Source organism: Scylla paramamosain, chromosome 37 (genome assembly GCF_035594125.1).
Source record: "Scylla paramamosain isolate STU-SP2022 chromosome 37, ASM3559412v1, whole genome shotgun sequence".
In the NCBI taxonomy this organism is placed as follows: Eukaryota; Metazoa; Arthropoda; class Malacostraca; order Decapoda; family Portunidae; genus Scylla; species Scylla paramamosain.
In genome coordinates, this window is record NC_087187.1 from 1,333,859 (window position 1) to 1,347,500 (window position 13,642).

The following is a 13,642-nucleotide window of genomic DNA, read 5'->3' on the forward strand; positions in this document are numbered from 1 at the left end:
ATGTTCTTCTTGGCCAAGAACTCTCTGATGCTCAGGGCATTGTGAGCAGGCGCATTGTCGTGGTGAAGCAGCCACGAGTTGCCCTGCCACAACTCCCGCCTCTTCTTGCGCACTGCACGAAGCAGACGCCGCAGTACTTCTTTGTACACATGTTGGTTGACTGTCTGGCCCTGTGGCAAGAACTCGCAGTGGACGATGCCCCTCACATCGAAGAAAGCGATCAACATGACCTTGAAGCTGGACCTGGACTGCCTTGCTTTCTTCGGCCGTGGCGACGCCGGACTCTTCCATTGAAGGCTCTGGCGTTTGGTCTCCGGGTCGTACTCAAATACGGACTCATCGCCGGTGATGACTCTCCTGAGCAAGTCTGGTTCAGTTTCCAGACGCTCGAGGATGTCCTGACACACCTGCATGCGTCGTCCCTTCTGGTCATCGTTCAGGAGTCTCGGCACCATCTTCGCACAGACTTTCCGCATGCCCAGATCTTCAGTGATAATCTTCCACACGCTGTTGTGGTTCATGCCAAGCTCATCTGCGATCTTTCGAACAGTCAACCGACGATCGTCACGCACCATCTGCTTGACACGCTCAACATTGGCCTCATTCCTGCTCGTTGAGGGTCTTCCACTCCTGGGGTCATCTTCCACGTCCTCCCGGCCCTCTTTGAACCTCTTGCACCACTCAAAAACACGTGAGCGTGACATTGTCTCATCCCCGTACACTTTTTGCAGCATACCCAGTGCTTCTGACGGCGTTTTCCCCAACTGCACCAAAAACTTCAAGTTTGTTCGCTGTTCAGCGCTCATTGTTAAACGACCTGCAACAGAGGACATGATTTTAAAAGCACGTAAGAAAAAGATTAGTGACTGTAGAGGGTTGGGAGCGCAGTTGTATACTCCAGAAGGATTACTTTGAAGGGGAAATATGGTGGTTTGTGGCTTGGGTTTGAAATTCATCTTTTAGGACACCAGTCCTGGAACTTTAATGACACACCTCGTACTTTCACAACTGTCCTGGTCAGAAAAGCTTAAAGATGGGTCAGAGTTATTATGGTAAAGTTTGGGAATTTTGGTGTTTTGATGAACCCAGTCAGCTTCCTCTTCACTACTACTAACCAACAGTTCCTTGAGCTCACGTTGTATCTGCCTGTATCTTTTATGGTAAGACATAATTAATTGAGAAGAGACTGTGATCAAAAGTCAGGGAAAAATAGGAGAGTTAGAGTAGTGGTTTAGTACTCTGAAAGATAACAAATGAAATATATTAGTTTAGAGTACACAAAAACAAATTAAAGTAGTTCTGCAGTTTACACAAAACACAGAGTAGCTTAAAGATTACATACTACAACACAAACGAGCTCAATGATTACACACAACACAAAGTAGCAAAAATTTGCCTTCTGAAGAGAGTTTCAGTATGACAGTGATATAGGTGATCAGTCAGACTTTAAAGGTCCGTAAAGTAAATTTGAAGCAGTACATCATGCATAGATAGAACATTCAATAAGACATTATATATACATACTCACTTTAAGTTGTCTCAACAGAGGGAAATAATTAATGGATGGAGTAGCTACCACCAGTTACAAGTTGAGGTTGATCCAGCCCATACAGTAGCAGGATACGCTCTTCCTGAAATTAATTGTTACTAATGGTCTGTCTGTGCAAATTTCACATCACATCCTAGTAAAATTAATTTCCTAAGTTTGAAAACATTCTATCTGACCTCTTCAAAACTAGTTACTATTCAGTAACTGATAATTTACAGACAAAAGTGGTTTTACCACTACACACATGAAAACTACTGCAGCTATATTAACAGGCTTAGTATGCATATGGGGAAGTAGAAATAATACCAGTGATGTTTCTGGCAGAAATGCCATAAAGAAATTGCAAACACTGCATTTTTAGCATAATGCATCCCAGTTAAAGAAAAATACATAGCTATATACATTTTCGTTGTCACTAAATTCATAACAGTATATCATGTTAGTAGTACTATAAGGTGTATTTCTGTATTTTATTATTAATAACGCATCATAAATCACTAATAACCACACAAGTGAGAAGTGAAGGGATCAAAACCCTCATGGTAATTGTGGGTCTTGCCAAATTTGCCCTATGTGGCTTCCTCCACCCTAAAACTCCGCCTTCCCGCCACGTCTTAAAGTTTGTTGGTGCTGGGAAAACGAGGAAAAAAACAAACCAGTAATAACGCCGAGAAAGGACTCTACACTTTTACCCATAATGACTACTTGAACAAGGAAGGGGGTGGCAAACCCTTCCTTCCATTTTGGCAGGTAATTTCTGGAAAGGTTAGGTTAGGTTAGCTTAGGAAATCTTGGGTTTGGTTAGTGAACAATAATTAAGGCAATCATCTAAACTTTGTATATACTTGGCCTAAAATATTTTGCAGTATTATTATAGCAGAGGTCAGATTAGGATTTTCGGGTTGAAACTACTTTCTTTTTATAGATTTCGATGTGCTATTTATAAATTGGCAATTTTTTGGTTCGTAAAAAAAATACTTGCCCCTCACCACCACCCCAATACTTCGAATCAGGTTAGGTTAGTGGGTTAGGTTTGGTTTGGTTTGGTTAGGTTATTTTAGGTTAGGTTAGGTGGGGAAATGAAAAAAAAATTGGTTATTTTAGATTGTTTTAGATTAGGATTCATTAGTTTTAGTGGTAATATTTTACTTTAGCTACACCAAAAGATTACCTTACCTACGGCCTTGTTTGCCTTACTGGAGTCTTACATTATGGTTAAGATTTCTATAAGTGTCCCCGCCGGGTCTCTATCCCCATTACAAGGTAAGATATTGCATTAATTGAATTAATATTTATCTTACTTTACGGGGTTCTCGAGTGTAGAGGTGTTAGACCTGTTTAATAAATGGGTGTCTTAATGACAAAAGATCTTCGGCCATGTATTCAAATATAAATAAGCGTTGTTCATTACCCCAAAACCATGGCAAGACGGCCAGGTAGGCGAGTGATATGTGGCGTTAGGTTATGTGCACCCGACTATCCCTTGATGTTTGTAAATACTTTGGGTGTATAGCACACTTTCCAGCCATTTCTTCAGTTTATAGTCCTCTGTTCTTTTAAAAAATTTCCGGGCTGGCGTGCTAGCCATTGTGGGGTTCCCTCGGGAGCCCAACCAGGTAAGAACCACTCCACTCAGGCCCCACCCCACTCCACTCCACCCCGGTAGGGTCATCTCTGGATAAGAGGTGACGAGCACACCTATCACTAACGTAGGGCAGACAGGCGTCTTCTCGCACAGCCGCTGCAACTCACATAGCCCCTAGAGCAGATGAAGAAACACTCTAGGACTAGATTCACTGCCGCCTAAAAATTCTTGTCCAACACTCTCTCCAATCACGCTCTCCCTTTCCTTGTACACTCCACTGACATCCTACACTTTGCCCACAGGTAATCCTCACACTTGAATACATCACTACATACCTGCTATTTGCTAGCACAGCCACGAAAGGCTCCAAAACAGCCTGAGACTTCCTGAACTGTCCCTGTCTTTCCCACAGTTTTCGCGCCAACGGCCTGGCACGTACAAGGCAGACCATCCGAGCAGCGCGTTGCGCAAACTCCCTCGCCCTATTATTTTAGCTTACTATGGTGATAATTCCTTAATATATTCCAACAATGCTACCCTGAAATCTATTTCATAATACATAATATGATTACTTTGTGGTTTGCCAGCATTTACGGACAACAATAGAGAAAAATTCAAATTCAAATTAAAATAATTTATTGATGTAAAGAAAATAAATACATCAGAGAGAGAGAGAGAGAGAGAGAGAGATGAATACTCAATTTAATCTCCGTGTTTCAGTGACTGCATGGTGCATTGCCTGGCGGCCGGGTAGACTATTTGATTTAGCGGGCAGCTCAAAATTTTGTAGCCTATATATATGTATGAAGGTTGCGAATATATGGATTATCATTAGTAGGCTACAGATGAAATATAACAACTAAAATTAATCAAGGTGGATGTATAATGTTCTGGACTGACCTTATTTTTACTATTTTATTTTAAATTTAATGTTAACAAAAGCATATAATTAACGCCCAGAATGCCATTTTTTGTAATGTATTATCACGTGAATTCAAGTACCAGATTTATGCGTGTATAAAATTACTAAAGAAACCACGTGATTTCTTTTTCCAGTTATTCACGTGAATCTGGTAACCAGTTATCCATGTGGAAAAGACGTGGAAATTTAGTGAATACTTGCGTACTCAAGATTTCACCAGAAATCCATGAATAATCCACATCGAATTCACGTGCCGTGCCCATTGGGATGTATGAGTTTTACTGTGTATGCGAGCGCGTGGTGTGTGTGTTACTGCGTGCGGTAGTGTGTGTGTGTGTGTGTGTGCCCCGGGGAATGATGCACACGCACTCAAGCAATATTCTGACGAAGTTTCCTCTCAGTGCAGGAAAAGAGAATGTTTACTAGGGTACAATACTACTACTACTACTACTACTACTACTACTACTTGCTACTACTAACTATTCCTTCCCGACTAGTGAAAGAACGAACCCGTATAGGATGCTGCTACAATTATTACCATCACCACCACCACCACTACTGCTGCTGCTGCTGCTACTACTACTACTAGTACTACACATCCCTCTTATTAACACTGCATAACTACAGAAAAACAACATTAAAAGAAAAAACGGACAAGACAAAAACAAAGAAACGAATAAAGCGAAATTGTACATATTAAACAAAAATAAATAAAATTAATAAAAATCAATAAAACTTATTAATATGTCCTTTTTCTATAGTTTGTGCTCTTATCAATATATCTGGCACCATTGTTAATATAATTTGGCACCTTTATAGATAGACCATGCCCTTATCAGTAAATAATGTCCTTTTTTATGTAGTCTGTGCACTTATCACCACGCACAATTGAGAATATAGGCTAGGCTTTCAACTGACATACTTTCAAATTGCGCCCTGGTGAAATATACGGTCTCTCTTTCTATAGACTGTTATTAACTCAACACCTGTATGTTCTTTTGCAATTTACAGCTATAGAGTATATCTTCATCGTCCTTCTTTGTATAAACTGTCATTAATTCAATGTCTTTATTTTTCTTTGCAATAATTACCCTAACCAAGACGTAAGTATAGAATAAAAGATAAGGAAGAAAATGAGTATACCAGAGAGAGAGAATACCCACAAATACCCCCCCAAAAAATAAATAAATAAATAAATAAAAATGAAATAAAAATAAATAAAAATAAACTAAAATAACAATAATTTTCACCCACCGCACATGCCTGCCACCATCCAATGAAAACAAGAATAAACATTTATATAAACAAATACCCAGAAATATCAATAAATAAATAAATAAACGAACAAACACATTTGAACCCACACATATACCCAAAAACCAACAAACACACAAACACTCAGTTAAACCCAATCACCAATAAAATAGATAAATAAATAAATAAATAAACACATTTAAACCCATACACATACCTGCAAACCAACAAACACACAAACACTCAGGTAAACCCAATCATCACATCTACCTGGCCTGTCACCACCAAGACTCATCACTACAGGAAGGATAATGAAATACCTGCCAAGAGTTTGTTAACAGTTCACTAATGCTTTAACAAAAATAACTTTGTTTATTTCCCGTAACTGAGTACAACTACCATGCCCTATAGTGGTACTTAATGCCTAGCTGTGTGTGTGTGTGTGTGTGTTTAGGATCAGGAGCTAGACTTTTCATATTTCCAACTCATAACTTCCCTTGTGTGTGTGTGTGTGTGTGTGTGTGTGTGTGTGTGTGTGTTTAGGATCATGAGCTGGACTTTTCATATTTCCAACTCATAACTTCCCTTGTGTGTGTGTGTGTGTGTGTGTGTGTGTGTGTGTGTGTGTGTGTGTGTGTGTGTGTGTGTGTGTGTGTGTGTGCCTCTAATGGAGTGGTAGGTACAGTACAGTACAGTACACACAAGTACAGTTTTATATATATATATATGCTGTATATATATAAAGAGACGAGTTTATATCACAAGGCTGATCACAGACATGAACAGGAAACTTGCTGTGAGGGTTGGCACTGTGCCACCATCACCCTTGCCTCTCTGGCCTGGATTCTGAAACACTTCACTCACTCACCACCCATTCTCAAAGGCCACAGCGATGATTAGCCATGTTCTCAAGAGTGTTTCTCCACATAATAAAGCAGAAATCTTGTTAATCTGTCACTATGAGTAAGAAAACACCCTTGGAAACCCATGTAGTTTCAACCAGAGCCTTTGAGAGTAGTGGAGGTGCATGCGAGAAAGAAGTGTCTCAGAATACAGTCCTTTATGTGAGTCACTGTCCTCATAGGTACATGAGAGGACACCCTGGTTACATTCCCCAAAAAATCATTTATATGTACAAGTCAAAATCAAAGCAAGAGAAATTTGGAGGGTTTTACCAAGCATATCACTGATTAACTGAATTTTCTGGTTAAGGTCAAATGGAATAGCAGGAAATTGACCTTTGAAAGAACCTGTATCTTTTTAATCTATTCCCATGTCATGTCTGGTGAATGAGATGGATCAGCAAACTCTGCAAGCACGAGTGAAGTGAATAAGGAACTGCAGGGAGACATGTGGGCACTTCTTCCAAGGCTTTTTGTTTATATAGAAGCCAGCCCAGTGTTGTCTCCGAATAGAACACAGGCAGTGAGCAAACATTGACACCAGAGCCTTGTACAATCTAATGGTTACACCTATGGCCTGTCCTTTCCCTCACCCACACCTAGCTAAGAACAGATGAATACAGCTCTTATATTCATACCATTCCTCTTTTCTCCCCCTCCCACATACCTAAAGAACACATAAATAAACTTGTTCTTATATTCATACCATCCCTCTTCTCTTCTTTACCCACAACCAGTCAAAGAACATAGAAACCCAGGCTCTTCTGATCATACTCCTGTCTTCTCTCCCATACCCCCATGAATGCAAGCTCTTATGTTCATACTGATCCTCTTTTCTGTTCCTCAATCATATCTAGCAGCAAAACAATGATATCTCTTGTGGTTTCTGGTAATGTCTCCTCTGAAGATTTTATTTTTAAGTTCTGTTTTTTACCTGAAGCAATTTCTCTATGTAAGTTTTTGGCGTGGGTGTGTGAGCCTTGCTGGGTTTACTACTAGATTTGGTGAACACTCTCTGTATTCCTCGAGTGTTGGTCTTTGGGGCCTGCTTGGGTCTGGTGCCAGGTTGGTGTTTGGTCCTGCACAAGTGGAGGAGTTATGAAGCATTAAGGGCACAAGTTTCAGCAGACGGAAGGCTGGTGTACCATTCATGGGGTGTTTTTATCTCTAACAGTCAAATCAAGGTTTATGAAAATTGGGTTAAGCTCTTGTGCTGTTATTGGTGGAGAAATGTGTAAATGAGAGGGAGTGCATGCAGGGAAGTCAAACTGTGGCTTACTTCTTGGAGGTATCAGTGAAAAACAGTGCTATCTCTTGCTATCTCCCCTGAATACCACCAAGGCTAGACTCCTGCACCATTAATAAAACAGTGCTATCTCTTGCCATCTCCCCAGAATACCTATTACTGTTAGACTCCCACATCAGTAAAAGAAACAGTGCTATCTCTTATGACCTTCCCTGAATACCACCACCACTATGTCTATGCTCCCTCAGTTATGGTCATTATTACTGATTCTATCACTCTTATGAATAGCTAGATGTCTGTCTGTCTGTCTGTCTTTGCATCTTGTGTTGTGGTTAGTGTGTTAGTTCATGTACAAGTGTGGTGAATGTTTCCATTATGTTTGTGTCTGTTTTTCCTACTTTTTTTCTCATAAAGAGTTAAAGAAATCATTGGTGTGTGTAAATGCTTCCTCATTTTCTAAGTATATTTTGGTTCTGGGGTAATCTGATCTTGTTTCGTTTACTTAATGGAGAGAGAAAAGAACGAACAACTTTTCCAACTTTTTTCTCATGAAGATAAATCGATGGTGTGTGTGTGTGTGTGTGTGTGTGTGAATGATTCCTCGTTTTCTAAGAATATTTTGGCTTTGGGGTAATCTGATCTTGTTTTGTTTACTTAATGGAGAGAAAAAAGAACAAACACATCAGAGGAACAGCACACATACATCACTTTGGGGACAAGGAAAGAGAGACAAAGTTAAAACAAACAAGAGGTGCCCACCCTAAGCCATCTCCAGCTCATCAAAGTCCTCCTCAGTTGGCAAGTGGCTGGACCCTCTCACATCTGGCCTCAGTCTGGTGTTGACCCACAGCTGCTCTGCATACACCCACACTGTCCTCCCTGCCACCTCCACCCTCCCTGGCCTGCGTGCGTTGGGCTGAAAGTGCACCAACCTCATTCCTCTTTCTACCAGCCCATGGAGCACTCTGGAGAAAGGCAGGAGTGTCAGTTAATGGAAAGACTGCTATTCTGGTCCTAATTCTGTGTTCTATATTTAGTCAGAAGTAGCTGGAAGGGGATGAGTAGGAAGACTGTTTTCTGTACTACTTTTCTAGTCTGTTCCTAATTCAGTGCTGCTCTGGAGAAAAGGAGGAGTGTCAATTAATGAAAAGACTGCTATTCTGGTCCCAATTCTGTGTTCTATATTTAGTCAGAAGTAGCTGGAAGGGGATGAGTAGGAAGACTGTTTTCTGTACTACTTTTCTAGTCTGTTCCTAATTCAGTGCTGCTCTGGAGAAAGGGAGGAGTGTCAATTAATGGAAAGACTGCTATTCTGGTCCTAATTCTGTGTTCTATATTCAGTCAGAGGTAGCTGGAAGGAGATGACTAGGAAGACTGTTTTCTGTACTACTCCTTTTCTAGTCTGGTTCTAATTCAGTGCTGCATCCAGTAGGGTCCTCAAACTGACCTGGTATAGTTGGCAATGACAGAGGTGAGGATGTCAGGGTTAGACATCACTTCATCATCAAGAAGGCGTGTCAGGTGGATCTCAACACCCAGCTGTCTTGTCCTCTGTAGGATATCTGTCTGACAAAGTGAAGCAAGACACATTATCTTCCAGAATTAACTATATGAAAGCAAAACACACACATACACACACATACATTACCTCATCAGAATACTGGTCTGACAAGGTGAAGCAGCACAACATATTCTCTTCAGATCCCTTTACAGAAACCCAACACAACCTGACAAGATGAGAATATAATCTAATACTGGGAGGTTTAACAGAACATCCCCTAACCTCACTAGAAGGAAAAGAGAACAAGAATACAATCTAAAACTGAATTCCTTTACAGAACATTCCTTACTTCACAAGAAAAGACAAAAAGGAGAATGCAACCTACTCCTGCAAGACCTAACAGAACACTCCCTAACCTCACCTTGAAGATGGAGTGCTCGAGGGCCTCAAACTCTCCCCCATCAATGTCAATTTTGAGGTAGTCCAGCTGATGGTGGTGGTGGTGCAGTAGGTACATTATATTATCAAGAGGACGGTGCAGAAAAAAATGGTGCTTGTGAATGGAGGAATTAGAGGAGGAATGGGAGATGTGAGATGTGGAGAGTGGGGAGGAGATGGGTGGTGTGGAGGAGAGGGGAGAGGATACAGGAGAGGAAGAGGGGGTGTTGTAACTCTTGACCAAATGCACGTCTTCATCAGTTGACAGAAGGATGTGTAGGAAGGTGACTCTGTGGGTGATAAGACGTGAGTGTTAAGGACTACTACTGTTGCTGCTACTCCTCTTCCTCCTCCTACTACTACTACTACTACTATTTTCATACTTCTAATAGTGTTACAGGAAATGGTATCATAAAAAAAATACTACCCAACTACCAGCACCAACTACAACTACTACTACCACCACCACTAATACTACAACTATAAATGTTATAAATGGAGGGGACCATAAATGTCCCCAGGTCGGACTGCCTTTCCGTCGACGACCCTAAGTGTCTTGACACCCCCCTCAACTTTTTCTTCATTAACTTCTGCAACATTCGCGGTCTAAGATCTAATTTTCAATCTGTAGAACACCACCTCTCCTCTTCTAAACCTCATCTTCTTTTCCTCACTGAAACTCAGGTGTCTGAGGCAACTGACAGTAGCCCCTTTTCTGTTCCCTCCTACTTTCTCTATCCTCATTTTCGATCCAAAGCTGGATGCTGCGTTTATGTGCGCAATGACTTAACCTGCTCTCGTGCCCACGCTCTTGAATCTCCCGAGTTTTCCACCATCTGGCTACGACTACAGAGTCATTCTCATACTAAATTTATCTGTGCTGTATACCTCTCTCCTAACTCCTCTGACTATAAGAAATTCTTTGACTACTTAACTTCCAAAGTGGAGCACATTCTGACCCTCTTCCCTTTTGCAGAGATCTCCATTCTTGGAGACTTCAATGTTCACCACCAGCTTTGGCTTTCCTCTCCCTTCACTGACCATCCTGGTGAACTAGCCTACAACTTTGCTATCCTCCATGACCTAGAGCAATTGGTGCAACACCCTACTCGTATTCCTGACCGTCTTGGAGATACGCCCAACATTCTTGACCTTTTCCTGACCTCTAATCCTTCTGCTTATGCTGTCACCCTTTCTTCTCCGTTGGGCTCCTCCGATCACAATCTCATATCTTTATCTTGTCCTATCACTCCAATCCCTCCTCAGGATCCCCCTAAGCGAAGGTGCCTCTGGCGTTTTGCCTCTGCTAGTTGGGGGGACCTGAGGCGGTATTTTGCTGATTTTCCTTGGAATGACTACTGCTTCCGTGTCAGAGACCCGTCTTTGTGTGCTGAGCGCATAACAGAGGTGATAGTGTCTGGCATGGAGGCGTACATTCCTCACTCTTTTTCTCGTCCTAAACCTTCTAAACCTTGGTTTAACACAGCTTGTTCTCGTGCTATACATGATAGAGAGGTGGCCCACAAAAGGTACTTAAGCCTTCCTTCACCAGAATCTCATGCACTTTATATTTCTGCCCGGAACCATGCCAAGTCTGTTCTCCAACTAGCCAAAAACTCCTTCATTAACAGAAAATGTCAAAACCTTTCAAGATCTAACTCCCCTCGTGATTTCTGGCATCTAGCCAAAAATATCTCCAATAACTTTGCTTCTTCTTCTTTCCCTCCTCTACTTCAACCAGATGGCACCACTGCTATCACATCTATTTCTAAAGCTGAACTCTTTGCTCAAACCTTTGCTAAAAACTCTACCTTGGACGATTCTGGGCTTGTTCCTCCCTCTCCTCCACCCTCTGACTACTTCATGCCTCGTATTAAAATTCTTCGTAATGATGTTTTCCATGCCCTCGCTGGCCTAAACCCTCAGAAGGCTTATGGACCTGATGGGGTCCCTCCTATTGTTCTCCGAAACTGTGCCTCCGTGCTTGCACCTTGCCTAGTCAAACTCTTTCAGCTCTGTCTGTCAACATCTACCTTTCCTTCTTGCTGGAAGTTTGCCTACATTCAACCTGTTCCTAAAAAGGGTGACCGCTCTAATCCCTCAAACTACCGTCCTATTGCTTTAATTTCCTGCTTATCTAAAGTTTTTGAATCTATCCTCAACAGGAAGATTCTTAAACATCTATCACTTCACAACCTTCTATCTGATCGCCAGTATGGGTTCCGTCAAGGCCGCTCTACTGGTGATCTTCTGGCTTTCCTTACTGAGTCTTGGTCATCCTCTTTTAGAGACTTTGGTGAAACTTTTGCTGTTGCCTTGGACATATCAAAAGCCTTTGATAGAGTCTGGCACAAAGCTTTGATTTCCAAACTACCCTCCTACGGTTTCTATCCTTCTCTCTGTAACTTCATCTCAAGTTTCCTTTCTGACCGTTCTATTGCTGCTGTGGTAGACGGTCACTGTTCTTCTCCTAAATCTATTAACAGTGGTGTTCCTCAGGGTTCTGTCCTGTCACCCACTCTCTTCTTATTATTCATTAATGATCTTCTAAACCAAACTTCTTGTCCTATCCACTCCTATGCTGATGATACCACCCTGCACTTTTCCACGTCTTTTCATAGACGTCCAACCCTTCAGGAGGTAAACATATCACGCAGGGAAGCCACAGAACGCCTGACTTCTGATCTTTCTAAAATTTCTGATTGGGGCAGAGCAAACTTGGTATTGTTCAATGCCTCAAAAACTCAATTCCTCCATCTATCAACTCGACACAATCTTCCAGACAACTATCCCCTCTTCTTCAATGACACTCAACTATCCCCCTCTTCTACACTGAACATCCTTGGTCTGTCCTTTACTTATAATCTGAACTGGAAACTTCACATCTCATCTCTAGCTAAAACAGCTTCTATGAAGTTAGGTGTTCTGAGACGTCTCCGCCAGTTTTTCTCACCCCCCCAGCTGCTAACTCTGTACAAGGGCCTTATCCGTCCATGTATGGAGTATGCTTCACATGTCTGGGGGGGTTCCACTCATACTGCTGTTCTAGACAGGGTGGAATCAAAAGCTTTTCGTCTCATCAACTCCTCTCCTCTAACTGACTGTCTTCAGCCTCTCTCTCACCGCCGCAATGTTGCATCTCTAGCTGTCTTCTACCGCTATTTTCATGCTAACTGCTCTTCTGATCTTGCTAACTGCATGCCTCCCCTCCTTCCGCGGCCTCGCTGCACAAGACTTTCATCTTTCTCTCACTCCTATTCTGTCCACCTCTCTAACGCAAGAGTTAACCAGTATTCTCAATCATTCATCCCTTTCTCTGGTAAACTCTGGAATTCCTTGCCTGCTTCTGTATTTCCACCTTCCTATGACTTGAATTCCTTCAAGAGGGAGGTTTCAAGACACTTATCCACCAATTTTTGACCACTGCTTTGACCCTTTTAGGGACTGGCATTTCAGTGGGCATTTTTTTTATTAGATTTTTGTTGCCCTTGGCCAGTATCCTTCCTACATAAAAAAAAAAAAAAAAAAAAAAAAAACTACTACAGCCATGACAATAAAAAACAACAACTACAACTACAACCACTATTATTACTACCACTCCACTCTGATAATGCACTACCACCACCACCACCACGTCTACAACTCCACTCGCAACCATCATCACCGCCACCACCAGCATTACCTCTTGAACGGGTGTCTGCCGAGTCCATCCAGCAGCGGCGTGTCCTCGAAGACTATCACGTGACATCCCAGCTGTGACATGGCTGCGTCGAAGGTGAAGTCCCCGCCTGACCCGAAGGAGTACACGAGGCAGGAGGAGGAGGAGGAGGAGGAGGTGGGGAGTGTTGGGGATGAAGGAGCGTCGAGGCATACCATTCTGAGAGAGAGAGAGAGAGAGAGAGAGAGAGAGAGAGAGAGAGAGAGAGAGAAAGCGTTTTTAATATATTTTACGGTTCTAGTTACATATTAACAAGATTTCTACATTAAATACAGGGGAAGCAATTTTGAGAATGAATCCGGCTTATCATCTCTGTGGCCTTTGAAAGTCGTGGCGAGAGAGCTAAGTTTCTCAATACGTCTCTCTCTCTCTCTCTCTCTCTCTTTCTCTCTTACGTACTTGTCACCATCGTAAATCCCAACCCATGAGTTCCCGCCTTGTCTGATCAGCTTCCTGCAGCGCGCCGTGGGTCCTTCCATCACCAACAGCAGCGCGTCAAGGGAGCGTGTTAAGCGAGTTAAGGAACT

At 42.1% G+C, this 13,642-nt stretch overlaps 1 protein-coding gene and 1 long non-coding RNA gene across 2 annotated transcripts in view; one reads left to right on the top strand and one right to left on the bottom strand.

Annotated features, from left to right (window-relative positions):
• The window catches only part of LOC135091280 (uncharacterized), a 17,261-nt gene extending 9,375 nt beyond the window's left edge, over window positions 1-7,886 (top strand). Inside the window, exon 4 of the long non-coding RNA XR_010262459.1 lies at window positions 4,554-7,886. This is a non-coding gene — a long non-coding RNA (uncharacterized LOC135091280). The remainder of the gene's footprint in view (window positions 1-4,553) is intronic.
• LOC135091278 (uncharacterized) lies at window positions 5,636-13,623 on the bottom strand. The gene is made up of 6 exons (XM_063988768.1): window positions 13,515-13,623; window positions 13,080-13,274; window positions 9,381-9,687; window positions 8,906-9,024; window positions 8,218-8,423; window positions 5,636-7,291 (listed from the first exon to the last, which is right to left on the bottom strand). Exons 1-5 carry the CDS (start codon window positions 13,592-13,594, stop codon window positions 8,219-8,221), a joined length of 906 nt encoding a protein of 301 aa, XP_063844838.1. The 5' UTR covers window positions 13,595-13,623; the 3' UTR covers window positions 5,636-7,291; window position 8,218.
• Between the last annotated feature and the right edge of the window lie 19 nt (window positions 13,624-13,642).

Excerpts from the sequence above, each read along its gene's own strand:
- LOC135091278 (XM_063988768.1), bottom strand. The coding sequence starts at position 13,594 with ATGGAAGGACCCACGGCGCGCTGCAGGAAGCTGATCAGACAAGGCGGG. Across the intron at positions 9,025-9,380 it reads TCGAGCACTCCATCTTCAAG|ACAGATATCCTACAGAGGAC; the intron begins GTGAGGTTAGGG and ends TCACTTTGTCAG. Across the intron at positions 8,424-8,905 it reads GTCATTGCCAACTATACCAG|AGTGCTCCATGGGCTGGTAG; the intron begins GTCAGTTTGAGG and ends GCCTTTCTCCAG.